At 52.5% G+C, this 27,773-nt stretch overlaps 1 protein-coding gene across 1 annotated transcript; it reads right to left on the bottom strand.

Moving 5' to 3' along the window:
- Positions 1–188: 188 nt before the first annotated feature.
- CALB2 (calbindin 2) lies at positions 189–27,748 on the bottom strand. The gene is made up of 11 exons (XM_072731572.1): positions 27,575–27,748; positions 16,044–16,120; positions 13,473–13,562; positions 10,622–10,702; positions 7,075–7,131; positions 6,440–6,517; positions 5,908–5,963; positions 5,549–5,588; positions 5,128–5,181; positions 4,459–4,530; positions 189–793 (listed from the first exon to the last, which is right to left on the bottom strand). Exons 1-11 carry the CDS (start codon positions 27,666–27,668, stop codon positions 677–679), a joined length of 816 nt encoding a protein of 271 aa, XP_072587673.1. The 5' UTR covers positions 27,669–27,748; the 3' UTR covers positions 189–676.
- Positions 27,749–27,773: the final 25 nt, after the last annotated feature.

Genomic DNA, 27,773 nt, shown 5'->3' with positions numbered 1-27,773 from the left:
CGGGAACACGGAAAGGGACAGGCTGATGAAGAGACAGGCGGCGGATGGCGAGCCGAAGCCCTCCGCCCCGCCTTTTGCGGTCCCCCCAGCTGGGCGGACCCAGTGCCTCCCCCACCCAGCAGGCAGGCCCTCTCCTTGTCAAGGGCTGCTGACTGCAGAGGGAAGCACCCCGCCTGGCCAGAACTGGGTGAGCTTCCACGCGGGACGTTTCCACTTTATTGTCTGTAAACTCTTTGGTAAACAAGGAGACGAGGAACCCACAGAGGAAGGAGCACGCGGAGCGAGGGCAGAGGGCCGGCGCCCTCCGGGACCGGGAACTCACGACAGCCGCGCGCTTACGAGGTGGTGGGGGCCCTGGGCGCGGGTGGGTGCGGCGGGGCGGGAGCGAGGGTCCGCTCCCGTGGGCGCAGAAGCCGAACTTACAGCGGACGGACGAGCTCATGCAGCAGCCAAGGGGGAAGCCCGCCCCGCCCCGCCCGCCCGCCCGGCCAGGGGGGGTCCCTCGGCGCAGGGGGCGCCCGCAGGCCCGGGCCGCCGCCCTCCGTCTCTCCTTTCCTGCTCCGCGGGCGGGGTGCGCAGGCTGCAGGGGCGGGGAGGGCGCTGGGGGGGGGGGGGGCCGGGGCCGGGGCAGGGCAGCAGGGGCGGGTGGGGGGGCGCGGAAGCCGCCGCGGCCCCTTTACATGGGGGGCTCGCTGCAGAGGACGATCTCCAGGTCCTTGCGGTAGAGCTTCCCGGCCTCAGCCAAGGACATGACGCTCTTTCTGTAGGTGGTGAGCTGCTGGATGTTCATTTCCTAGGAGACACAGGGAGGGCGTCGCAGCCCCTCTCGGGCCCCCCCCCCCCCCCCCCCCCCCCCCGCGGCCCATCCGCTCACTCACAAACCCACCCGCCAGAACCTTCCTCTAATCCCGTCCCCGCAAACATGGGCTTTGGAGTCCCAGAGCCCTGCGTTAAGCCTCCCTTGGTCATCCTGGCGGCACCGCTTTGGGGCAGGTATTCAACGTGCCTGAGTCTCAGCTGCCTCATCTGTGCGATGGGCACAGGCACAGCGGGCCTCGCCGAGGTGTTAGGATGACTGACATCGTCTGACATCAGCTGACAGCTGACAAGTGAGGGGAACCCGCCCAGCAGGCCCCTGACAACTACCCGCCTCCAAAATCCTGACGGCGGCCACTCAAGTCCCCGCCTCCCTGGGCCTCTGGTACTCAGCCTGGGTCCCTGCAGCCCCGCGGGCTCCCTGGTGGTGTCAGCAGGCCCCAGACCATACTTCCCAAACCCCACCCATGTCAGCAAGGAATTCTAACTCCTGCCTCCTCCAGGAGCAGAGCTCAACCTGCCTACTTCAGGGGCCACGAAGACAGGTCACCCACAGACATATGGCCGTTGTCTCATGTACAACGGGGGCCAACATTAAACAGCGTCAGGACCTGTGTCGAATGCATGCTTTACAAGAATTGATCTGGGTACAAATAAGCAACAGGTGTGAAATATAGTAAAGGCATCAACCATTTATACTTTTTCTCTCCCTTTCCTCTCTCCCTCTTCCACCCCTTCCCTCCTCTCTACCTGTCTTGAAAATGTTGGCAATTTTTTTTTAGTACCTCCCCTTTCAGGCTGATGGTCTTTTCCCCCATTCAGCTAATGAGAAAAGTGACATAAAAAGACTATGGTATTTGCTAAAGGACTAGACCAACTCTACAGCCACAAATATCCTTAGTCTCCTGAGTCCTGAAGTCTATTTATCTGGTTCACCTGTCCTCAGGCACCTCCTTTTTGGTGCTCAAGGGTCAGCCTTTTATTGTGTTGTTTGACTGCTGGTTTTGTGCCACCATCCACCCCAAAGGCACTCTACAAGCATCTCTAGCTTTGGGAAACATCTTCCCTAAAGTGAAGTCCCTGGACATAACACCTAGTCCATAATACTACCTACCATTCAAAATAGGAGCTAAGGGAGGGACCCCATATATTAACCTGCAGCTTGAAACAGCCCCTCGCCAGTGATTCAATGTGGCATCAAGAATCTTAGCAGCATGAAGGGAGAGGGCAGCTCACTTTCTACGTCTAGAAGTTCTGCTCGAAGCTGGGGAAGGAGTTAGTGGGCTGCAGTTGCCTCAGGAGTGGTGAGAAATACTGAGGTTGGATCTCACCAGCCTGTCCCTCAGAAGCCTCAAACATGAATCTGCTCAGAATCTGGATCACAGACTTGGCACCATTCAAATGGAATGTGCATCTGCCGTGTGGATTCACAAAAAAGTGGCCTCTCCCTTCCCAGCACAGGAGCTGCTGCTATGGTCCTGTGGCTCCTGATCATGTTCTCCATCCCCAGGTGCCACATGCTGAGCTCTGTACAGGTGGAAGACTCCCAGGTAAACAGCTGTAGTTCCTTCTCTAACCTTCAGAGTTGGAGTTCGTAACCCCAACACCTGTTTTTGTTTTCACATCTGGAGTGAAACTGGCCACAGGACTTGTGTTTTGTGGTAATTAAGAAAGAGCCCAGGGGCACCTGGGTGGCTCAGTCCATTAAGCATCTGCCTTCTGCTCTGGTCATGATCTCAGGGTCCTGGGACCCAGCCCCATGTCATTGGGCTCCCCGCTCAGCAGAGAGTCTGCTCGTCCCTCTTCTTTTCCCTCTGTCCCTCCTGTCCTGCTTGTGCTCTATCTCTCAATTTTTCTTTTAAAATATTTTATTTATTCATGAGAGACAGAGAGAGAGAGAGAGAGAGAGGCAGAGACACCGGCAGAGGGAGAAGCAGGCTCCATGCAGGGAGTCCGATGCAGGACTCAGTCTCGGGACTCCACGATCAGGCCGAGGCAGGCACTAAACTTTTGAGCCACCCAGGGATCCCCTCTCTCAAAGAAATAAAATCTTAAAAAAAAAAAAAAAAAAAAAAAAGCCCAGCGAGGCAATGAGCAGAAAATTCAGGTCACTCTAGATTTAATGCTTGCCTTCAGAGTTGATCAGCCTCAGGTGTAGAACAGGCCATATGGAGAATAATTATGCCTCATTAATATAATTAGAGTTAAAGATAATTTCCATTAGGATGCCCAGTATCTCTTGGACACATAAGGGTGCATAAATAATTTTCTCCTAGAATTTGGGGCCAGGAAAGAGTCTGCCGAGTTGAAATTCCTTGTGAAGATATCCTTCTTCCTAAGAAGTATGTGCTCCCTTATAATTTATTCTCTGCCTCTTTCAAAAGCCACTTGTAGGGTAGGTAACAAAATTAACGTAGGATTATAGAAATGAAGAATGATATTCAGGACAAAGAAGGAACAGTCAGAAAGCAGCTAGAAGGGGAGACAGACTCAGAGGCTGCAGTGAATTTTTCCCCCTGAAATGGAGCAGTAAATTTAGCTCTTGCCTGGCAGCCAAGGCGGTTAGGCAACACAAGGGCTCATGGAGTGTTCATCATCTAATTAAAACAGCAAACCTGTTTGCTCAGAAAAAGACATTTTCCAGGAGGTGAGGGAAGGTGGCTGCAAAGACAGTTGTCGGCTCGCGGTCCCCCTGCCACCCTCCGACCCTGGGACCCAGGATGAGCCCACTGCCACCTGCTGTCTGTCCTGGAAGCGACGCCACCAAGCAAAGTAATAGTTTAGCCCTCCGCCTTTGCTTTGAGGGGAACAAATGTTTCCGTGGCTCCTCTTAGCCTCTCGCTCACCTCTGGACTCTGCATTTAATCAACCTGGAATCCCTTCACCTCCACCCGGCCCCCTCTTTCCCATATTGCTCTTGGTGGAAAAGGTCATCTTTGATGGCAGCGTGGCCGACCCTGCCTGAACCTCGCCAGACAGGCTGCCGGTGCCTCATCAGAGATTCACTCAAGAGAGCCAACAGGTGGAAACACCCCAAGTAGCTGTTGATGGATGGACAGATAAAAAAGTGGTGAATGCAAACACTGGAATATTAGCCTTAAAAAGGAAGGAAATGCCGACACGTCTACAACATGGATGAACCCAGAGGACATTATGCTCCGGGAGGTAAGCCAGTCACAGAAGGACAAGTCTTGGATGATCCCATTTCTGTGAGGTACCCGGAGCAGTCAAATCAGAGACAAAGTCGAATGGTGGGGGCAAGGGGCTGGGGAAGGGGGGAATGGGGAGGGGTTGTTTAACGGGTGCAGAGTTCTAGTTTTGCACGGGGCAGAGAGTTCTGGATGTGGTGCTGGTGATGGCTGCACAACAATGCGGATGTATTTAGTACTGCTGAAGGATACACTTAAAAATGGTTAAGATGGTAAACTTTGGGTTACGTGTATTTTACTACAGTGAAAAGAAACATAAACCAATCACTCAAGCATCCAACCAGCAACAAAAAGTGACAGCCCCCAAGCTGCCATTGCCTAGTAATGGGTGATGAGAGGAAAGCAAAATGCAGCCCACATCCCACCCCCCCCACTCCCGCAGGAGCCTGTCTCCTGCCCAAGGACCACCTGCCCAGGCGTCTCAGCTGCTTACCTTCTTGTTTTTCTCATACAGATCCTTCAGAAGGGCATCCAGCTCATTCTCATCAATATAGCCACTGCCGTCCTGGTGGGGGCAGCAGAGGCAGCGCAGAGCTCTAGTACTCACGCCCCCCACCCTCTCCCCACCTTGCCTCCCGGTTCCCCCAGCTCATCCCAGGGAGCTTGCAGCCTGACCTCCCTTCCTGCGCAAAGGCGTTCACACCGCACCGTGTCAAAATAACACCTAACTGCTGACTTTACCAGCCAAGGCAGGAACAGGACACTTGAGGGCAAATTTACGTCCGAGGTTTTTCATTTGCATTGAAAATATAAATGGGGTTCAGGAAGCGTTTAGCTAACTCCCTAAGATGTCAGGACAGGCACAGGGGCTTATTTATAGTTTACCCCCATCCTTTAGTTATGAGGAAGACTACTGGAGCCACCCAGCTGGGGGCAAGCGAAGGAGGGGTGATGGGCGGTAAGGAGGGCCTCTCCCTCCCAACGTCCTAGCAAAGCAGTTGGCTCCAGTGCAACGTTATGACCTGGCTCGGAGGGCGCAGTACTGAGCACCTCCTGACTCTGAAGGACGAGGGACGAGGGACGAAGTGGAGCCATCTGGGCCTGGGGGCTCCCCTGCTGACATGACCCCTGCTTTTCCATCCCATGCTGTCCTCCCTCTTACCTTGTCGTAAAACGTGAAAATCGCGTTGAACTCCTCTGAGGTCAGCTTCATGCCCTGTAAGGCCCGAGGTATTAAAGAGAGAAGCAGAAGCCCAGCAAAGAGTGTGTGTGCGCGTGCACGTGCAAGTGTGTACACGAATGAGTACGAGTTTGTGCATGTGTGTGCACACGTGGCATGTGTGCACGTGTCTGCATGTGCATGTGTGCACAAGTGAGCGAGCATATGTGTCTGCACGTCTGTATGTAAATACAAATGAGCCAGCATTGTGTCTGCATGTGTGTATGTGTGTGAGCGAGCGTGTCTGGGTGTGTGCACATGTGCATGTATGTGAATGTGCATGTGTGTGCTGGAGGGCGGACAGGAGGGTGGGTGCTGTGCATGGGGATGAGGGAAGGGAGGGAAAGCAGAGTGGCTCTTTTACCTGAAATTTAAGCAGGAAGTTTTCCTGTACAGGCAAGAGTCTGGAAAGAAAGTGTTAGAGCAGAGCTTAGGAGACAGGGCAGAGGCAAGAACAACGGTACGCAGGGGTGGGGTGGGTAGGGGGTGGAAGCGGCGCCCGTAGTTCTAGAAGCAGTCTCTGGGCATTAGGAATTAGTGGCAAGTTCTACAAGGAGGGACACGGACATACTCAGGTGCCCTCACTCTAGCTTGGTCTTGAGCTTCATGACACCCGAGCTGTCACTTTCCCCACTGACTGGTCTTAGAGCCAGGGAGGGTGGCACGGAGTGGTCTGCAGAGGTCCCGGGAACAGTGACCCCAGGGGTGAGGTCGGGCACTTACCGGGACATCTCCGAGAGGCCCAGTTTGCCATCCCCGTTCAAGTCGAACATCCGCAGCTGTTGGGGACAGACAGAGGTGCTGGGTGATTGGCTCTGACCCCTCATGTGGCCCTGACCTGCCAGCCCCTCGTTGGAGAGGAGGGGAGATGGTGGGTGTGTTCCTGCCTCCTCCGAGGTCACCCGGGGGCCAGAGGCCAGCATGGTCTAAACTGCTCCCCACTCCTCTCTCCCCTTCTCGGGGCCCCAGAAGCACAGCAGGCCAGCACTCAAGGCCCACCCTCCCCAAGCCCATCCTCTCCCAGAGCTCTGGAGGTTGTCATGGAAACAGATGCTCCCAGTCTCACACTAGCTCAGCGAGGACCTCAGACAGAGGGTGTGTGGGGCCAGGGACCGGCATCTCTGCTGCCAGTTGCCACCGGGAGTCACTTCACCGGGGTCTGAAGACTCAGCCAACAAAAGACGCTGCAAACCCAGAATCCCACTGGCTTGGCAACGCCCCCCCCCCCCCCCCTACGTCCCTTCAGCCCACTCACTATGGTTTGGGTGTATTCCTGGAGTTTGGGTTCATCGTATGGCCGGTTTGCCTTCTTCAGCAGGTCAGACAGAAATCCCTAGAATACAAAAGGTCTCCTCAGCTCTCCTGACTCAGCCGGCGCCCCCTATTCCTTCTCCATCAGTCACTAGTCAGCTTGTTTTCTGAGGTCTCCCACCTGGATGGTCGACATCCCTCATAAAGTGCTAATCCCTAATGCTTGCAGAATGGCCACGAAGGCCTGGAGCTACCTCCTGGATGCAACTTCACCCCTCAGAGAACCCAGGACACAGGGCCTGGGGGTCACTAGTTGCAGAGGAATGGAGGGGTAGGGGGGCAAGCCAGGAGGCCAGCCTGCTGGAACTGCCACGAAGGTGCCTGTCCTGGACACTCATTTGCAAAGGAGTATAGTTTGGCCCAGCTCCATGGTGGCCCTACAGTTCCACGTTACCGATTCACCCGGCCGTCCTGAACACGTCCCCGTTTCCGAGCCAGGCTTAAGTATTCCCAAGCAGCCCACAGACCCTGGTTCCTCATCCAACGCCTTCCCGCTCCCCGGGTTCCTTAAACCTACCACCCCCCGGGCCTCAGTCCCATTCTCTGTGCCTTCCGGGCTGTCCCCAAGGCACATCCTACCTTGAGCTCATTGGCTTCAATGTAGCCACTTCTGTCCGTGTCGTACTTTCGCCAAGCCTGCAAGGGGAATGCCAACCTGTTTGCAAAGACCTGCCAACATGTCTGAGCTTCCTTCCTATTTCCTTTAGTGGACCAGACTGGGTCTTGATGTTCAAGAATATTACAGAGGGATTGGGACATGGAGATGGTCTAGCTCCATCCCTTCTGTGTCACATGAAGAAACGAAGGGAAGTGTCTTGGCCAAGGTCACATAGAGAAGGAAAAAACCTGCTGGGACAATGTCTCTCCACCCCAAATGGCTACAAGCCGGGGTCTCTTTTTGGGTTGTTTTGTAACTAGGGTTATGGTTTTCTTTTCTCTTCTTTTTTTGGATAGGGTTATGGTTTTCTGAGGTGCTAACCATGCAACTTCTAGCACTAGGGTCCAGTGGATCCGATTTTTGCTGTGGGCATATAGCGTGTTCTTTTACTGCTCTGGAAGCTTCTCATTCTCGGGGTGAGGGCTGGGAGCAAGGGTCAGAACCTTCTGGAAGGGGCAGAAACAGGCTTTGGTTACTCTTCACTGTATTCCCTCCTCCATCCCTCCAGTCATGGTGCACACAGCACCCACGTCTGAAGGGGAGCAGAGCTGGGAGTGTAGTCAGCTTGCTCAGACTATCTCAAGGCCAAAAGCATTCCTTTTTCCATTTTGTTTTGTTTTAAGGTACCCCCCCCCATCCGTGCTCAGTCTAGAGAACCCCACTTCCCCAAATCTTTGATCTCTGTAGGTTCCTGGTCATATTTCTTATATTTTCTTTCAAGTATTTGCCCCTTGACTTTTTGTCTCTTCTTCCCCAGCTCAAACTGCGCAGTGGACACCAGTGACACCTGGTTTACTGAGAATCAGCAGGCATTAATTATTTTACCAAATTTGGATCCCCTGCCTCCCCTCCCCTCGCCATTTCATGTCTCCCTTTTGTTGTCAGGAGTGTGAGTTTATAGAGATCCTAGAATCTTTCTTCCACATCAGCAGACAAGACTGTGTAGTTCTCCTGGTATAGTGGTGGCTCAGGAAATTTGGTAGAATTTTTTTTTAATCCTGATTCTTAAAAAAGTTTTAAGATGTGAGCGAATCCCAACGAAAGGGTAGACTTATACCACAGACAATTTGGATAGGTGGTATTTGATTAGGGGACCATCTTTTCTCTGGGGGAAAAAATGCTTTGGTTCCATCAAAATATTTCTTCCCAGGCCCAGAAAGCCTGCTCTTGAGAAAGTACTAATATGCGCCGGTTTACAGATACGACTTCACCAGCCACCTGCATATACTTAGTGCATTAGAATTTAGTTCATCTGGGACCCCAGGGTGGCTCAGTGGTTGAGTGTCTGCCTTTGGCTCAGGCTGTGATCCCGGGGTCCTGGGATCGAGTCCCACACTGAGCTCCCCCTGCAGGAGCCTGCTTCTCCCTCTGCCTATGTCTTTGCTTCTCTGTGTCTTTCATAAATAAATAAATAAAATCTTAAAAAAAAATTAGTTCATCTGAGTCCTGACAGGGAAAAAAGGCAGATACTCACTAAGTTGCCTAAAAGGAGGGCAACCCAAAGGGGCCCGAGTCACCACTCAGGGCAAAGCATCACTTTGGTTTTTGCTTTTCTTCTGGAGAGATCCTCCCAGCCGGCTGACCTCCTCCCTCCCCGCCCCACCCCCGCCCCCACACTTTCCCACTCACTTCTCTGCCCACCAGCACTTTGTGCTCGGCCTTCAGTGGGCCATTCTCTTCCCATTCAAGGAAAAGAGTTCAAGGGACCTGGGCTTTGTGAAATCTCAAAGAAATCCTGAGGCGTCACTAAAATTAGAAATTACAATGTTGTGCTCAGCAGTGGGATGGAGCTTTCTAACCGCACTAGCTTTTCAGGGCAGCAGAGGGACCAATTCATGTTTCCAGCTGATAAAAATGGAACAAATGGACAATCGGGGGGGGGGTGTGCTGTGGGATAGTGGGTCCCGGGAAACTTGGTGGGGGTGTTGGTTCAGCAGTTATACTGTGGATTAAAGGATAAAGACAGATAAAAATATAGAATCATGTCAATGACACAGAGAAACCTCTAATGACTTTGAGAGAAGGGGACAGAGACAAAGGTTTTTTTTTTTTTTTTGCTTCTCTTTAAGCAATTCTCCCCTGCAAACTACTGTTATCCCCATTTTCCAGATCAGAGGTGGAATAGTGGCCAAGTTTTCGCTGCCCCCCAGTCAGGGAGGGAGCCACCAGGCATAATGCTCCCTTTTGCACTCTGACAAGTAGTTGCAGACTTTCCCCTAGACCCGCAAGAGGAGGGCTAAGAATGTCAGAATGTCATTTACCAGCTTATGGAATCTTCCCATCTTGAAAAAACTGGAGAAAATCCTTTAAAGCGCCATAAAATTCAATCCATATCTGATGCTTAGGCAAGCTGCCACCTAAAAACTGACTTCTCTGTCCGGAGACTCGGTTATTTCTAACCAACTTGCTACCCACGTGGAGAACTCCATGCCAGTGGGTTTCTGGGCTAACTCGCCATTAGTTTTAGGCAGTAAATCACGGAGAGGGGATTACCGGTGTCTGGGAGTGGATTTAACACGGGGAACGGCAACTCAAGTCAAGCTGAAAGCCAGTCAGCATCATAGCAGGCAGCGTGCGGGGGGTATGGGTTGAGTTTCACTCCGAGGGACACGTATATTGAATGTCTAGGGTGCTGCATCCAGAAAAATACCAAGAAATAATTGGTAGTTTGCTGGGTATCAGGATTAGTCGTGTACTTGGTGGAACCATTTGGGATAACCAATCTTTGTAAATCAAAAATGGTCAAAGATCAGCAATTTCACATGGTTCAATCTAGCGGTTGAATATTCCTTAAAAAAAACCCCACATGAGTTCGGATGTTTTATTTCACATGGGGATTTTCAAAGCCTTTCTGTTGCAAAGATCTCTTTTAAAGGGGGGTACTGCAGTCCAGACCAGAGTGAAGAATCAGAACCGGAAGATACTGCAAATAGAATTCCCCCTGGGTCTTCTTCCAGCTTTGGAACAATACATAAATGCATGCTCCTTGGAAGCTTGACTTCAAGGGACACTAATGTTATTGAGAACAAAGTATGTGAAATCTTGAAGCCAAATGATGTGAAGCAGGTCTCTTCACTGCAGGATTTCTCAGAGACCCCAGGATACAAATGTCTATGACCAATTTTCAAAGGGGAGATAAGTGTGCACATGGAATTTCCCAAGTGTACTTGCCCACACTTACTTCTCACCATATTCTGCACACTTTGGCGCGCTCATGTCATTTGGGGGATCTTTTTGGAATCTAGATTCTGATTCAGTGGGTCAGGGACTCTGCATTTCTCACAAGCACTCAGTAGATGGCGATGCTGATGCCGCTGGTCCGTGGACCACACTCTGAGTAGTGGAGCTCTAAGGGGGAGGCGTTCGGGTGTGGGGGGGGGGGTGGTTAGCATCTCCCAGGGGACCATTACCAGGCATTTGGGTGGGCCTGGCTCTGAACATGGGAGAAAGGCAGCGCCTTGGCCTCACCTCCATAAACTCGGTGCTGGAGCCCACGTGCTGCCTGAAGCACAGAAGGAAGTTCTCCTCGGTCGGCAGGATCTGCGCCAGCTGTGGGGGCCAGAGAGCGACAGACGTTACAGAGGGCCTTCCCAGGGAGCAGAGGAGACTTTCCTGGAGGGAGGATGGTAAATGGCCAGCGGCAAGACAGCGGGGGATTTGCAATTTGCTTTTTCCCCCAGAATAGCCCTTCACAAGGGAGGAAGGATGTTCTGAGAAGTGCATCTGGGTCACCCCACATCTTAGGGGATGAGCAGCTGGAGGGACAGAAGGTGGTGCCACTTTAAAATACAAGTATCCAGGGGCACCGGGTGGCTCTGTTGGTTAAACATGTTACACATCTGCCTTCGGCTCAGGTCATGATCCCAGGGTCCTGGGATGAGCCCCATGTCCAGCTCCGTGCTCAGCGGGGAGCCTACTTCTCCTATCTCTCCCCCTGCCGTTTTTTTCTCTCTCATGTGTTCTCTCTCTCAAATAAATAAAATCTTAAAATAAAACGCATGTATCCAGTCTCAAAAGAATACTTAATAGTTTATTCCGTCTATATAAAATTCTAAAAAAATGCAAACTAATCTGAGATTAGTGGTTGCCTGGGATTTTTAATGGTGATAGGAGTGCTGCATCTTGATTGCAGTGGTAATTACATGGCTGTACACAACTGTCTAAACTCACAGAACTTTGCACTTCCAATCAATGCAATTTATTGCGTGTGAATTATACCTCAGCATATCTGGTTTTTAGAAAATGCAAAAAGACTCTTGTTTAGTAAATGCTGCTGGCTGTCCCCCACTTGTTTTGCTCTCAGCTTCCTTGGGTCACAGGCAAATCCTCCTGGGTCTGAGTCAACTAAATGGGTGAACCCTGCTTCCCTTGCCAGTGATTGGCTTATGAGGAGCCATGTGACCAAGACCTGGCCAATGAGATGTGAGGGGAGGTCTGCGAGAAGTCCTCCTGGGAAAGGTTCCATACTCCTAGGAGTGGGGAAAAGAGATGGATCCTTTCTGCATCTGGACATGGTTGTATCTGGATGTGATGCCGTCCAGCCATCTTGCTACCAGCCCGAGGGTGAAGCTGTTTTGGGAGCAGAGGACTGCAGAGAAGCAGGGCCGAGGACCTGGCTTCTTTCATCTGGAGCCAACCCGTCCCATGGCTTTTCTCATTGGGAGCCTCTTCTAGTTTAAGACAGGAGTAGGTAAAAAATGGCACAGGAGCCAAATCTGGCCCAATGCCTGTTTCTGTAAATGAACTTGTCTTGGAACATGGCCATGCCCATTCATTTGCATATTGTCTATGGCTGCTTTGGTGCCACAGTGGCAGAGTTGGAAGAATTGGGACAAGGACTGTATAGCCCACAGGCCCTAAAACATTTACCATAATCTGGATCTTTACAGGAAAAAGTCTGGTAACCCCTGGGCTAAGCCCATTTGAGTCAGGATTTTCTGAGACTTGCAGCATAGGCATCTATGTTCTTGGGGCCCTTCCTAGATCCCCTTTAGCTAGGCTGGTGGGCCATCCCTCATGCAGTGAAGGATGACCACTAAAGGCCACTAGCTGCCCCCTGCAGCACAGCTGCCCTCCACCAAACCACTGCTGCTCCAGCCCTCCTCCCCAACTCCCCCACCTAGAGGAGGCAGCCTGTATGCAATGACTGAAATGGGAGTGCAAAGGACCACCCCACCCCTTGCCCGAGGTCAGACCAAGTGTGGCACAGTCCACACTCCGGAGCTCCCGGTGAGATCAGGCCAAGACCAGGCTCCAGCTGAGACCACATCCTTCCTTGGCTCCTTCCTCTGCCTTTTTCTGCTGTGCTCTTTCCTGGTATTGAGAGTTCTTTCTCAATGCACCCCATCTACTTGAATCTCTGCCTCAGTCTCTGCTTCTGGGGGACTGACTGAAGGCAGCATCCCACCCAGTCACCTGGGAGGAGCTATGCCCTCATTTGTGTGCTGCTTCCATTATTCTTGACCCCTAGACCACACGGCAAGCTGATGGCCAGAGGTGTGTGGTTAGGCCGGCGCACACATGCATATGTATTGTGCATGTATGAACGTGTGTACGTGTGTATGCATAAATTGTTTAGTCAAACAAGGAAGCCATTAAACTGAGGTGGCCTTAATGCCTTAGGAGCCTATGTGAGCAAACCCGAACTGAAACAGTCAAAACAGCCAATGAGGCTTTCCCAAATAATGCAACCACTTAAGCTATCAAATAATGTCAAATAGCCAATCAAATAATTTCCTTGCTCTGCTCCCACCTCTTCTCTATAAGAGTCTTTCCCCAGCTACAGTTGGTGGAGTGTTCCTAACCATTTTTGGTTTGGTGCTGCCCCATTTGAATCAATTTTTGCTCAAATAAATTCTTTAAATTTTTAATATGCCTCAATTTGTTTTAACAATATGTATTTATTCAAATATAAATGTGTGTATATATATTACATATAAATGATACATGCTCTATATGTAAATTGTGTACCTAAAAATCAATTAATTAAGAATGTTGCCTTTGGATGCCTTTAGGTGGGGCATGAACCATCTTGTTCTCTCGTTGCTGTGCTCCTTTCTGTCTTTAGCTGGGCTCATCACACATATGCAATAGCTGTTGGCACCCTGAGAGCATTTAAGGTCTCCAGCCCTGTCTTAGGCCAATGTTTGTTGCTTCCTTCCTTGTGAGACACAGAAAAAGTCCCACCTGTTCTTGTTGGTCAGCCTAAGTGCTAGAGGTGGGGTGGGGGTTTCCAGACCACCCCCTCATTGTGTGTGGCAGAGTAGAGGTGATGGACGGCCCCTCCCATGTAGCTCTTAGCTAGGACAGTAGGACTCACCTCGGCCATCTCGATTTTGCCATCTGAGTTCTTGTCATACTTCTGCATGAACTCCTTCATCTTCTCCCCAAAGTTGTCACTCTTTGACATCTGGGGAAAGACAAAGGAGGCTGACTGTGCTGCTGGGCCCCACATGAACCATGGATCTCCCACCCACTTGGTGTGGCAGTAGTGTAATTCATTTTGCGCCCCAAATCTGATCAGGCTGGGTCAATGCTCTGAGTGGTCAGGGCTGCACTCTTCTCTTTTCCAGGGTCCCTCAAATCCAAGTGATCTCTCCTTTGAGGCTCAGTCACATGAGGATGGTTCACCTGTACCATGTAATTTGTGTAATTAAATTTGCCCCACTGCCTTTGAGATGGGATTAAACCACAGCTCTATCAGAAGGGCGAGGACTTACTCCCATCACTCAGATGTGAGAACTGAGGCCCCAGCAGTCTACCAAGGCAGCTTCTAATACAACCCACTTATTCCAGGACACCCCAGTAGGTACTAGCACTACACCAAACCAACATAAATTGCGTATTTTCTTCTCTCAGGTCTAAAGGCAATCCGTATTTTTCACTCTGATTTTATGCCAGGAGGAATGTGGGGAGACAGTCTTCCAATAGCTGAGAGGTAATTTAAATTATCCACTAGATTATTGTGACTACTACCAAGGCAGAGAACTTGCCACGCTCCTTTAGCCCATCATTGCCTACCTTAAATCTAAGGCTCTCCGAGATTGTTAAACCTTAGCCTGTTTTGGGTGCTGCTGAATCACTATATGCATGAATGAGCTCCTCCTCCTCCCTCACCAATGGCGAGTCTACTGGAGCAGCTGGTGCCTCTTCTTGGCTTCTCTGATGACTTCTGGTTGGGTTGTGCACGTCCTTGGTTGGGCCTGGGAAACTACCAATTCTTCAGATGACAGTCTTTTCTGTATCCCTTCTATTGCTTTCTACCTGGGAACTGGTTTCAATTTGCCACTATTTGTTCATCAGTATTTATTGCCTTACATTTACAAGTATGCACAGAATGTCCCTAGGCTCTTACACAAGCGAGGTCAAGCAGTTTCGCTTTAACAGCCCCAGTGACGTGAGTAGCCTGTCCATTTTACACACAAATGCAGGCTGAGGTGAAGCGTCTTCTGAGGTCACCGGCCGGCGTACCTAGAATTGCAACTTGTGGTGCCTGCTTCTAAGGCCATATTCCTTCTACCATATGACAGCTGCTCTGAACACCAGTCCTGGACGGTGTCAGTTGAGATTTTTGTTGACAGCCTTGAGAAACACCCATGGTGCCATCTGAGGAAGGGATGACTAAGATTTCAGCCTAGAAGCACTTCATAAAAACACATTCCTCCGCCTACCTCATGATCCCAGAATCAGTCTTGAAGCCTGTGTTTTCAGTGATCCAGGCTTCATTATCCTAGTAATGAGGAGTGATGAGGGAACAGTTGATAAACAAACTCATGAATCACCCCCATCGCCTAAGCCCGTGGCTGGACCTCCTCCTTGCTGGGGCAGTCGTGGAGCTCCAGGCCAGGAGTTCACTGGTGGATTTGTGACTCATCTCCCAAACTGCCCCATGAAGATTTCTTAAGAAGCAGCAGATTGACCAACAGACACGCAGCAGGGGAGAGAGGGGAGACCCCCAAAGGACCAGTGGGAGCTGGGGGGAGGTAATGAGTCTGTGTGTATCTGAGAACCAGACGTAGGAATCACAATAAACTAGCTCCGATTACCTTAGCTTTTCAGTATTTCAGACAGTCCTCTAAAGGCTTTAGTGAATTAAGAGCGCCAGGTTGGGACTACAGGCCCCACAGTGACCCTGCCATTAAGGGGCTGGGACGTGATTTGGAGTCGCTGCAGGCAGGCTAAGAAAGGCAGTTGGACACCTCCACGAATGAGGCCAGTCAGTACTATCTGGTTCAGATGCTGGTTTGGAGCAATCCTGTTCTCTAGCTCCTTGCTGAGGATTCCAGACTGTTGGTCTAGAACAGTGGTTCTCTGGTGGGGATCATTCTGTGCCCCACACCAGAGACATCTGGTAATTTCTTGAGACATTTTTCATTGTCACAACTTGGAGGGGATGCTACTGGCATCTCATGGGGAGAACCAGTGATGCTGCTAAGCATCTTACATGCCCCCCACAATGAAGAATTATCCAGCCCTGTCAATAGTCCAAGGCTAAGAAACTCTGGTCCAGAATAAAGACACTTGAAACCTCTGAGGTATCCAATCGAGTCATGATCCCCCTGAGAATCTTAGCTAGGCTCTGGACTATTCCTTAGGGGAAAAAAATCTTTCATATGCACATATACAAAGATTCGCAGTTGGTGGGGTGGGGGAGCTCAGGAACCCCTGGTATCCTTTCATGAATACCCCTCAATCCTAGACACCCAAGTTTTCTTTTAAGGGATTATTCCAATTTAAAAAATCCTTACAAATAAAAGAAAAACTTGGAAGGTCAAAGACCAGAGGTGTCAGGCTGGCTTATGCAATGCATAACTTGGGACAGACAGTGCTGACCAAAGCCATGATCAGGATGTTAGAAAAATCAAACAATGGGAAAGAGTACTGGGCTTACCATGCCAGAGCCTTTTCTTGCCTTCTCCAGCTCTTGGAAAAAGTTTTCTAGCTCTTTACCTTCAATATATCCATTTCCTGTGAAGAAAGCAAAGAAAAAAAGCAATTGACCTTGGAGCTAAATAGTAAGACTGATGGGGGGTCGGGGGATGGGGAAGTCACGGCTTCAGGGAGGACTTCTCATTGGCTAACCAGCAGGTGTCTGGGTTAGCCTCGGACTCTGTGGTGTTAGGGATGGGGGTCCTGCTCTCAGAGTGTTCTCAGCTGTGCAGTTGCAAGAACAACCATGTGTCTTTGGGGTATACATTCAGTAGCCAGAGAACACTGGGACCAGCATCTGGGCCAAGCTGGTAGAAGTGTACCAAGCTGGGAACTGTCTGTAAGTGGCTGGGCAAGCCCCAGGAGCCAGGATCCAATGGGGACAACAGGTCATCAGCATCCGGGCTTGTTGGCAAGTGGCAGGCCTGGTTACAGGGGTGAATAAGGTCCCAGGCAGAATTTGGGTCTCTGGAGTGGGAGAGTCTATGGAATTGAAAAGGGTCCCCTCTGCTCCCTGCCAAACCCATGCCCACCCAGAACCTCAGAATGGGACCTTGCTTGGAAACAGGGGAATGAGTTAAGACAAGCCATACTCGATTAGGGTAGGCCCTAGGCCAATGACTTGTGTATTATTATTATTTTTTTTTTTAGTTTTATTTATTCACGAGAAACAGAGAGAGAGAGAGAGAGACAGAGACATAGGCAGAGGGAGAAGCAGGCTCCCTGTGGGGAGCCTGAACCGGGACTTGATCCCAGGACCCCAGGATCATGACCTGAGCCAAAGGCAGCAGCTCAACCACTGAGCCACCGAGGGGCCCCGACCTGTGTCCTTTTAAGAAGGCCATGTGAAGACACAGGGAGACACACAGGGAAGGAACACTATGGAAAGACAAAGACTGGAGTGATGTAGTTCCAAGCTGAGGAACACCACGGATTGGTGGCAGCCACCAGGAACTAGGAGAGAGCCACAGAAGGATTGTCCCTGAGAGCCTCCACAAGGAAGCCAGGCCGCTGACACTTTAATTTTGGAATTCCAGTTTCCAGAACTGTAAGAGAAAAAAAATTCCGTTGTTTTAAGCCACCCAGTCTGTGGCATTTGTTACAACAGCTCTGGGACACTAACCCAGAAGGGAAGAGAAAGGGCATCTATCCTTCGGGATGGAGGCACCCGAGAGAGTCAGCCCCAGGGATTCTATGTAGGGGAGGCGATGGCTGCTGGTAATGGGGAGGGAGGCTGTGGGGTCTGTGAATGGAGTCAAAGCCTGTTCCCCATGTGACTTTGGGAACGTCATTTAACCCATGTCAGCTGCAAAATGAGTTACTATAATTAAGTGGGATTTTGTGTGTAAAGCCTATGAAGCCACCCATTATGCGTGGACTGTAAACGTTGCTATTCTAGTTCAATGACCAGAACCTGTCATTGGAAATGGATCAAATCCGAGTGAACACTGCAGTTACCAGGACCAGGGCCAGGCCCCAAGGTCAGTGCCTGACTTTTAAGATCACATAAGTGGTGAGAGGCCTTTTAGGTTGTCAAGTCTTGAACCCAGATGGCCTAGAGCCTGGGTGAGCTGAGTCCATGGCTAAGGTCACTCGTCTCTGCTGTGATTGCGAGGAGGCATCTGTGGGCGGGAAGTCAGGCCAAAGGCAGTGCTCTCCACACTCCCCCAAATTGGAATCTCCCAGGATCTTTAAAAAAACATATATGGATGTCTGGCTCCCACCCCCCAGACATGCTGATGTAATTGGTTTGGGGTGTGAAGGAAACATCATGGTCTTTTTCTATAAGCTCCCCAGGTGATTTCAACGTGCAGGAAGTTTGGAAGCCACTGGCCTCAAGTCAAGTTTCAAATCTGATGTACAACAATGGAGCAAAGTTCCTAGAGAGAATAGTCAATCGGTAGCTTTCCTCAAGGGCCAGTGGGATTACCAACAAAACAGACAAAATGAAAAAAAGGAGGGATGCCGGGTGGCTCAGCGGTTAAGCATCTGCCTTCAGCTCAGGGCGTGATCCTGGGATCTTGAGTCCCACATCGGGTTCCTTGCACAGAGCCTGCTTCTCCCTCTGTGTTTCTGCCTCTCTCTCTGTGTCTCTCATGAATAAATAAATAAAATCTTAAAGAAAATGAAAAAGGAGTATTTAACTTGGCCTTTGGGGGTGGGATGGGGTGACTGGGGGTTCTTTTCACCCTCCCCCCACCTCATCCCCTTAGAATTTAGATTCCCAATAACTAACCCTAGAGGCGCCCCCTAGTGGAGAAGCTGCCGCACTAAGCATTGCGTGGAGAGAATCCCGTTGAGATAAATGATGTATTTTTGTCTGCAGAGAAAAGATGTGATTGTATCTCGGGAGTGGGGAAAGGAGACTTGAGCTCCCTTTTTCCCCTGGCCTAGAGTGGTCATCGTTCTTGGTGAAATTTCACGAGCGTGTGTCTCCTGGCCTGTGAGGCCCGCTGGAGAGGGGGTGTCGGGAAGAGCCAAGGGCTTTCTGGGCAAAAGGCAGTCTAGTGGATGATGCCTCTGGGCTGAAGGAACAACTAATTTTTCTCCTCTCGTCACTCCCTGCAATGATCTGGGAGGATGGGTTTGAGGGAGTGCCCACTCAGCTCCGACGGGCACCCCCCCCACCAGCGTGGGTCCTGCTTGCCACTAGTCTGCTGGCTGGGCACCTGCTCTAGGGGAGGTGGGGCGGGTTGCTGACACTTCTGCAGGGCACCCGCACCCAGTTCTTCTCCTGTCTCTATTCCTCGCTGGCTCGCTTGGGGGTGTCGCCTCTCCAGATCTGTTTCCTCACCTATAAAACAGGGACAATGACGGTGCCTTCCTCATGCGGTCAGCAGCGAAGACTCCGTGGAACAATAACGCGTGGAGCGTGCTGGCCCCTACTGAGCCCCCAGGATGCCAGCGGTCATTACCACCGCGGCTCGTGTTTCTGCCAACTGCCCAGGCTGGGGGACACCTTGGCCTTGGGCTGCTGGCTGCAGGCTGGGAGGCTCTGGGGTGCAGAGGGAGGCCGGAGCAGGTGAGGCCGGCACCGAGCCACGTCCCTTTGAGCAGTGTGAACGGGAAGAAGACAAGCACAGAAGTATGGGACCCACCTCCTCCTTGGGGTTTCTCTGAAACTTACGAAGAATAAATGTATTTGTTTACTCTTGTTCTAGAAAAGTTTAAGGTGGTCTAATGACCTCCAGAACCAGACAATCAGCCAGCGTCTTGCCCAGCAGGAGCGCACGGATGGTTGTGAACGGCAGTAACGCCTCACAGATACACTTTTAATTTTCCAGAGCACATTCGCTCCTTTCTTTGCTTCAGCAGATAATGTGAGGCCTCACTCCGTGGAGGGCCCTGTGTAGGTTGCGCGGTGGGGATAGGAAAATGTAGGAGATTGAGCTCCTGTCTTCCAAGCTGCCGCAATCCTGCCACACACAGGATCACAGTATGGCAGTGTTGCATCCTCCTCTTGTGACAAAGAAATCTGAGGCACAGAGAACGTAAGCAATCTGTTCCAGAACACACAGCAAGGCAGGACCAGAACTGGAGTATCCTAATTCCTGATCTAGGTTTCATTCATTCATTCATTCATTCATTCATTCATTCAACATTTATTGAGCATCCACTTTGTGCCTGCTGTACGCTAGGCACCAGGGGTGTAAAAGTGAGCAAGACAAGGTCTGCCAGGATGGGGCTTATGATCTAATTGGGTGGGGATGGGGCAGGGGCAGACAGACAGCAAGGGAGAGGAAAAATGATGTAATAGAACAGAGAGGGACGGCCAGGGTTACTTGATGGGGTAGGTGGTGGGCAGGGAAGGCCTGAGAAGCCCCAGCTATCAGGTGGAGAAGGAGAAAGAGAGGCATATAACCAGAGCCTGGGAGGGTGCCACAATAGAAAGAAATCCCTCCCCGAATGCACTTGGCACAACTTGGCAGTAGGAGGGTCCCAGAGGCTGGCCAGCCCCTCGCACCCTGCTAGGAATCCCCCTAGCGCTTCCCCTCTGTACCCCCAACAAAGGGACGAACGGTGGCTCAAATCAACAAGCCTAGATTGTTGGAAGTAAACAACAGTTCCACTTTGTGCCCGGTGCTCAGGGAGCTCTAGACATGTTCTAGATGTGGGCTTATTCCCAGGAGCATTCAATGGTCTAGTGGGGCGAGGCTGTCAAACAAGAATTGCCAGGATCTACCAGCAGACCGCAGAGGGAGAGGAGCAGGGGTCGGTTAGGGAAGCAGGGGCTGTGCGGCCCGGGAGGGGCATCCTCCATCACTGGGGGGTAAAGGCCTTTGCTACTTGGTCCCCCTCAGAGCAGCCCCCATCCATCACCCAGGCGGCAGCTGCTCTCCCCGGTCCGGGGTGGAGGATGGGTTGACCTACATCCTCCCAAGGCCGACTTCAGCACTAGACAAACGGATTGCTTTCTCTATGACCCTCTTATCAGGGCGTGGGGTGACTGGCCACCAAGCAAACCTCATGTGGATGGGCATTGGTAAGAATGTGGTTACCATAGCAACCGCCACTCCTTACCTTCCTAACAAGCCACATCTCCTGAACATTAGGAAGAGAGGGCGGGGTGGGAGTCAGGGACCCTGCATCTTTTCTTACTGGCCTCTTGCTACCATGCCTCACCACCACCGTGCCTCAGTTTCTCCCACTTTAAACTGAGACAAGACTTCTTGGGGGGCACCTTAGTGGCTCAGTCAGTTAAGCGTCTGCCTTCGGCTCAGGGCATGATCCCGGGGTCCCGGGATCGAGCCTCTTATCCAGGCTCCATGCCCGCACGGAGTCTGCTTTTCCCTCTCCCTCTGCTCCTCCCCACCTCCACTCGTCCTACGCTTGCTCTCAGATAAGCAAATAAAATTTTAAAAAGAGACACTTCTTTACAATTAAGCTGATTACAGACACCTGGAAAGCCTTGACCAAAGAAAGGCCGCTGTGCTCCACGTTGGAAAGAGGGCTTCTCACTGAGGTTTGTGTGTACAGATTTTCTAAGAGCTGGACAGGTAGGAGTAAGAGGTGTAATTCCGCCACCAGCTCTGTGACTGTCCATGTGACGTCGAGCAAGTCAGCGTCTCTGAGCCTCAATTCCTTGATCTCTAAAACGAGTATACCTATGCATGCCCTTTCTACTTTATAGAGCTGTTGTGAGAGCCACACGAGGTAATGTTGAGAAGAGCATTCTGGAAAGTGTAAAATCTCACATGAATGGAAAGCATCGCTTTTATACTCTGCCCTCTAAACCAGTCCATGGCTGTAAACTCTTCACCTCAAAGATACACTTCTGGTTCGCAGCCCAGGCCGTACCCAGAGTCACCTGGGAAGCTTTTTTTTTTTTTTTTTTTTTTTTTTTTTTATGATAGTCACACACACAGAGAGAGAGAGAGAGAGAGGCAGAGACACAGGCAGAGGGAGAAGCAGGCTCCATGCACCGGGAGCCCGATGTGGGACTCGATCCCGCGTCCCCAGGATCGCGCCCTGGGCCAAAGGCAGGCGCCAAACCGCTGCGCCACCCAGGATCCCCAGGCCGTACCCAGAGTCACCTGGGAAGCTTTTAAAACAACATCATTGCCTGGGCCCCGCCTCTCGAGCTTCTTATTTAATTGATGGCCGAGGTGGGGACTTCTCCCGGGTATGCTTTCAAAGCTCTCTGGGTGATTCTAATGTGTAGCCAGGGTTAAGGACTGCTTTATGGTGAGTCTCAAATGTTAAGGTGAGCAGGAATTACCTGGGGATCTTATTAAAGTGGAGAGTCTAATTTAGCAGGCCTGGAGTAGAAGCGCTGGCTGTTCCAAGTGGGTCTGTGGAGCAGCAGCACTGGAATTATCCGGGAGCTTGTTAGAAACGCAGACTCCCAGACCCTACCCAAGATCTCCCGAGGCAGGAGAGGCAGGAGCACCGGGAGTGAGACCCAGGAATCTGATTTTCACAGGCCCTCCCACACGCCCAAGTTCCAGAACTACTGGCCTAGCTGCAGTAGCACTCACCAGTCTGTTTCTCTGAGACGCACAGGTTAGAGGACTCAAGGACAGGAGTTGCTAAGTTTCAGATTTCCTCCTTAAGAAAGTGTTCATGAGACCAAGCCCCTTGGTTGTCTGTCTGGAGTTCAAATTTATGGAAAGGCAAATAGCCCTCCGGCCCCACAGGCCTGAGCACCCTCTGGGACAGCCAGACACCACCCTCTGGGGCAAGAACTTGGCTTCCTCAGATTCCGCCCTGGTGTTGACACTACATTCCAGGGTATGCACTGTTTACGGGAGCGCCACTCCCCGGCCCACCTGGTCTTCAGGGCTCGGCCAGGTAAGCACACAGGTGAGGAGAGGGGGAGTTCGAGGGGGAAAGAGCTTAGTTACAGCCAATAGCCTGGTGCCCTGTTCATCCCAGGGACGACCCCTGCCCACACCTACATTTGTCGTGGCCTGTCAGTCATATGAGCACACACGCTCCTGCACACGCCTCTCCCAGTGGCTTCCAGGGGTGAACAGTGCAAACAGCTACCGGATGAATGTTCAGACACAACTCTTAATCTGTGTTCCGGGGCTGTGCAGCTTCTGGAACAGTGGTTCTGGAGCTGGGCTGGGTCCTCCGAACCTGGGGACCTCTGGTAGCCCAATGCCGGCTGATTCCCAGGCTTGAGGAGGCCAGAGGCAGGGCAGGGTGGACAGCAGAGAGCCAAGGTGGAGCTGGGGGGCCCAGCGAGGCCAGAGCCCCGATGGGCCCCGCTGGCAAACAAGGGCCTGGGCCGCCATGGGCCAGACCAGCTACCAGCACAGCTGCCAGGAGAGGTGCTGTTTTCGAAGAGCCTCAACCCTGCTCCCCAGGTGTGGCTCCCCACCACATAATTCTGGCTCCCCAGGTGTGGGAAGAGCTTTCCCGAAGGGTCTTCTTAGCCCTGGAAAGCTCCCTCGGGGCTTCGGCCGGGACAGCCACCGAGGCCCAGGGGGAAGAGGCCAGCCGAGCTGGGAGCTGGGCTGCTGGCTGCCCTGGGAGGCGGCTCGAGCCTCTTGTTTGTGAGAACTCGTCCCGGGGCTGCCTCCCGGGGGAGCCCAGCTCCTCGCAGACACCGTGGCTCCCAGGCTGGTGCAATCGGCCCCCAGGGGCAGGCTGCAGGGCCACCGCCACCGCTGGCTGCGGATGCACCCAGCAAGGGCACTGTGAGCAAAGGGTGCGGGGGTTTAGGGGTGAAGCAGGGTGGGGGACTAAATCTCAGGGCTTACCCCGGGTGGGACAGGGGGAGCTCCCAATGAAGCCCACATCCTGTCATCAGGAACCCCAAATCCATGCCCTGCTGTCCCAGATGAGACACACAGACCCCACGGGGACTCGGCGACAGCGTGAAAAGACGGCTCGATCTCCGCTCCCCGTGCCAGACCCCTCTGACTTTCTGGGGCCTGGAAGTGATCGTTTAAACGAGTCCTCTAATCATCGTAAGAACAGCACCGTCCCCCTGCGCTGGAAATGTTCTAGTGTTTGTGTAACTACTTCATCTATCCCGGAGAGTGTCACCCTGTCTGGCAAGTCCTCTTTACTCTTCCAAGAGCCTTCCCTCGGGATCCCAGGGCAAGCTGCTCAGGCCCCTCGCCACCTTGGACGGGCCCTGTGGCTTAGCTTCCTCCCAGTCTCTGGTCCCGGAGCCTCTGTGCTCACCATGGGGTGCAGGAGGACAGAGGAGGGTCTAACTTGCAAAGGTCTTGAGGTAGGGCCCAGGCTCCCTCCCTGTGTCACCAGGGCCACCCGGAGGCAGGCAAACGCCCCGAAGAGTCTGGGCAGATTCCCACACCTGGAGATGTATCACTTTTTACCTCGTTACCGTTTTGCAGATTCACACAAGAAACAGAAGCTCTTATACAATTTTCGAACACTACAGAAATCAACTTCGTAAAAGCAAATGCCTTTTAATTTTACCTCCTCCACTCTGTAGAGAGTAGAGAATTCTCCATTCCCTGCTAACATGTTTCAAGTATCTTCCAGCATATGCGTTTTGTGAATAATGAAAATGGGTTCATGCGGTAACCATGTCCTGCTACCATTAAAAAGAAATCCTAATAGTACAGCTCGGGCATTTGGGTGCATCGGTGGAAATGCTCCACCTCACTCTGCTTGGCTGCATATATTCCCCCGTAGAGAATGGCACAATTCATTTCTCTGCTCCCTGGGGAAGCACCTTTCCCTTCAAATCTCCAATATTCCAAAGAACTCGGTAGTAGACACCCCGGTTCATATAACCTTTTTGTACACATGAGAGTGTTTCTCTGTCAGGTAGATTCTGGGGATGAGTGACATCCCCTCCTTAGACCCAGGATGTCCCTGGCCTCTGGGAGTGAACCCCTCTCATCTCTGTGATCGCAGTGGCTCCTAAAGGCTTTTCCCTCTTGAGCCACACCTTGGCTCTCCATGGAAATTCCTACTGGTCATCGGTGGAACAGGAGCCTGGGAGCGCGTCTGGTCAGAACCACCTAGATAGGACAGTGTGAGCTCTGAGCTGGGCATCCCTCACTGCTTGGATCCTGCAGAGGGAGGACATTCCTGGCAAAGCGGTGACCGGGCAACACCTGGACAGAGGACTCAGACACATAGGGCCATGTAAGGGTCACTCAGAGCACGGAGGTGGTATGTAGGTCATAGTGTGGGCTTGGCTACAGTCTTCCCTACCTCTGCCTTTGAGAGATGACACCCAAATCCTCCCAAATGCACGACCTCAGTGACTGCCAAGGAAGAGTCAGCGATGGTGCAGGGTACTAGGAGATAGGATTTCTTGCCCCCCCCCACCCCACTTTGCCGTGTGATCTTCTGGAAAGAACTTTGCCTCTTTGAGTCCCAGTTTTTCTCTGTCCAAACACCCACTCCTTCCTTTCTGCACAAGAATGATGATGATTGTGAAAAGAATCTAACTCTTAAGGCAAAGTCGCCCGGATGACTCTCTGGGTGAGGAATGGGCTGAGTTAGGGTCAGGGCCCCCCTGCCCCATCTCCACTGTCTGGCATCCAGCTTCTCCTAAGGTCGCCTTGTCTTTGTTTCCTAGAGGGTCCAGGAGGATTGGGCCGGTGGTTCTGTCCCCTGGGGGCTATGCCTAACTGGGCTCCAGGGACTTGGTGGGCCGCAAGGGAAAGTCGTCCCAGAGCTCATTAAGTTTGTAAGTGGCACAGGGACTTCATACCAGGAAAAAACCCCAAGATGAAAACAGAAGCCAGAGTTAGTGAGGGGGAGGCCCAGATAGGGCAGGGAGTGCCTCAGGGGATTGGGATGGGCACCCCAGCCGCCTCTAGGAATGCAGGAGGGGTTGGGCAGGGTAGGTACAGAGCAAGGCAGTCCACAGCCTAGTTCTAGGTCCTTCAGTGGAATTCCAATTTGGCCGTATCCTCATTTTCCTGAATCGCTTCTGTGCCATCTCTGGCACTGTAAGCCCCTTTGTCTTCTTTCTCTCTGAGGTCTGTGGCTCCTCCTGGGGGCCTCCCTGAGGCAGTGACCAGAGAGGGTGACGGGGTGTGTGGAAGAGGAATCAGGGAGCAGGCATTCGGCTCCCCTTTCACATCGGAGCAGGAGGGAGCCAGAGGCACAATGGCTTTGGGGGTCTTTGGGGGGCTCTTGCATCTAGTGCTAACTTAGCTTTCCTTGCTCCAGCAAGGACCCCTTTCTGAGGTTAGGGGAAAGGCTCATCCCCTCCGAGGCTGGGAGTGGTGGAGGCTCTTCTGTGGGCAAGTGGGGGGGAACTGGTACTTATCATCATGGGAAAACCCCTCCCCCAACCTAAATGTATGACCCCAAACCTGGGGACAAACACTGGCCAGAACCAGCCTCTGAGAACTCACCCCTCGTGCCTGTTTCCTCATCTGCACAAAAGACACCACGGCCTGCCCAGCAGCCTCACCAGGACTCCAGAAGGTGTGACGGTGTTTTGAACAGTATGAGGTCTCAGATAAATGTAAGGATTTGCAGGATTATCGGGAGTGCTATTGGTTGTCCCCTCGAGGCCAGGGGTAAAGCTACGGAGTCCTCCGTTTATTAGAGCTGACTCATCTGGCAGGAGGCCGGTAGTATAACCTTGGCCACTTGGTAACTTTCCTTGAATCATGCAAGTCTCTGGTGCAGATAAACTGGCAGATGCATCCTTAGGGAATGTGCACGTCCTCTGGGTACCAAGAGGCTGCACCTTATAGCCCTTTTCATCGAGGCAGTTTTATGGCACCAGCTGGGGATTGGAAGTACACCCCTCCTTGGCCCCATTTTACAGATTTAACAATCTATCCACCTCCTTCGGTAATTCGCAGGCGGATCACGGCCCCAGCCGGGCCTAGTCCTCTGCCTGGCTCTCAAGCTCAGTTGGCTCCAAGGGAGCAAAACTTTACTCATTAACTTTACTGGACATTAACCCTTGCCTCTCCAAGCCCTCTGGGCAGAGGGCCTCTGCTTAGCCCTCCAGGTGCAGGAAGGCAGAGGGAAGGATTTAAGTGAGCCGCCACTGATCCTTCCTCTGGTTCCCACCCCCCCCACCTCTGTCAGTCCCAGGATAAACACCCAACACCACCGCCCTGCCAGTGATCTGAGATGTCATAACATTTTGGGTGCCCATCCCAGCCAGGACCTCAGAGAAGGGAATTAGATCACTTAATTTTTTTGGAGGGGTGGAGAAAACATCTTTGGTGATATCAGAAGCTCCTAAAGAGGCGGGGGGCGGGGAGGGCTCTTTATCCCTCAGTCAGACCATCATAGGCTCTTGGAATACCAGCACTGAGAGACACGTCCTAGGGTCATTCAGTCCAGCCCTTGATTTTTGGGTGAGTCAGTGTCTCAGGAGGCATTTAAGATTGCGTCCCCCCCAATCCAGAGATGGTGTCACCAAAAGCACCCAGGACTATCACCAGGAGGGAATATGTCAGATTCAGATGGTCCCCAACCCTGCCCCACCACACCCACTGCTGCTCTATATGGGACCCATTTGTCCAGGGAGGATGGGAAATGGACAAAGAAGCCCAAGGGGTGTTCAGGGCCCCCGACGTCCCCCTCCACTCCCACCCCCCCCAGTAGGACTGGCGACGCCAAGGCTTTCCCCTCAGTGTCCCCCAGCGGGCCCCAGCCTCCAGGACCGTGAAGGGGGGCTAAGCCGGCATTAAAAGGGTGACCCCAAGAAAGAAGCAAGTGGGCTTTTGAGACCTGTGGCTGCAGCAGCTGACGGCAGGCCATTCCCTCCAGAGAAAGGCGAGGAGACAGAAGGCAGGGGCAGAGCGGGGAGCCTGGCCGCCCGCCCGCCTGGGGGCTCCCCTGCCCGGAAGAGGCTGCCAGAGCCGGTGGGCTCTCCGCGTCCGAGTCGGAGGAGCGAAGTTGCTGGCAGTTGTCAGCCGAGCAGCCGGGCGTCTCCCCGCTCCCGGCCGCGACCTCGGCAGGCTCGGGCCGCAAACAGCGCCCGGGGCCAGGGACCCCCCGCCCCGCGCCCGCCCCGCGCCCGCCCCGCCGCCCCCCTCCCCGCCGCCCGGCCGGCGGGCTCAGAAGTTGGCAGGTACTGACCGTCTGCGTCAAAGTGCTTCCAGATCTCCAGGAACTGGGACGCCGTCAGCTCGGCCAGGTGCAGGTAGGGCGGCTGTGGCTGCGGGCTGGCCATGGCGAGCGGCTCGGCGACCTCGGGAGCGCGGCGTCGTCCCCGCGGCTCGGCTCCGCACTCGGCCGTCCTGCGCGCCCCGCAGCCCTTATATACGCTCCCGAGGCT

This window comes from Vulpes vulpes, chromosome 12 (genome assembly GCF_048418805.1).
Source record: "Vulpes vulpes isolate BD-2025 chromosome 12, VulVul3, whole genome shotgun sequence".
NCBI lineage: Eukaryota > Metazoa > Chordata > Mammalia > Carnivora > Canidae > Vulpes > Vulpes vulpes.
The sequence above is the reverse complement of the archived record's forward strand: the minus strand, read 5'-3'. Positions and strand labels throughout refer to the sequence as shown.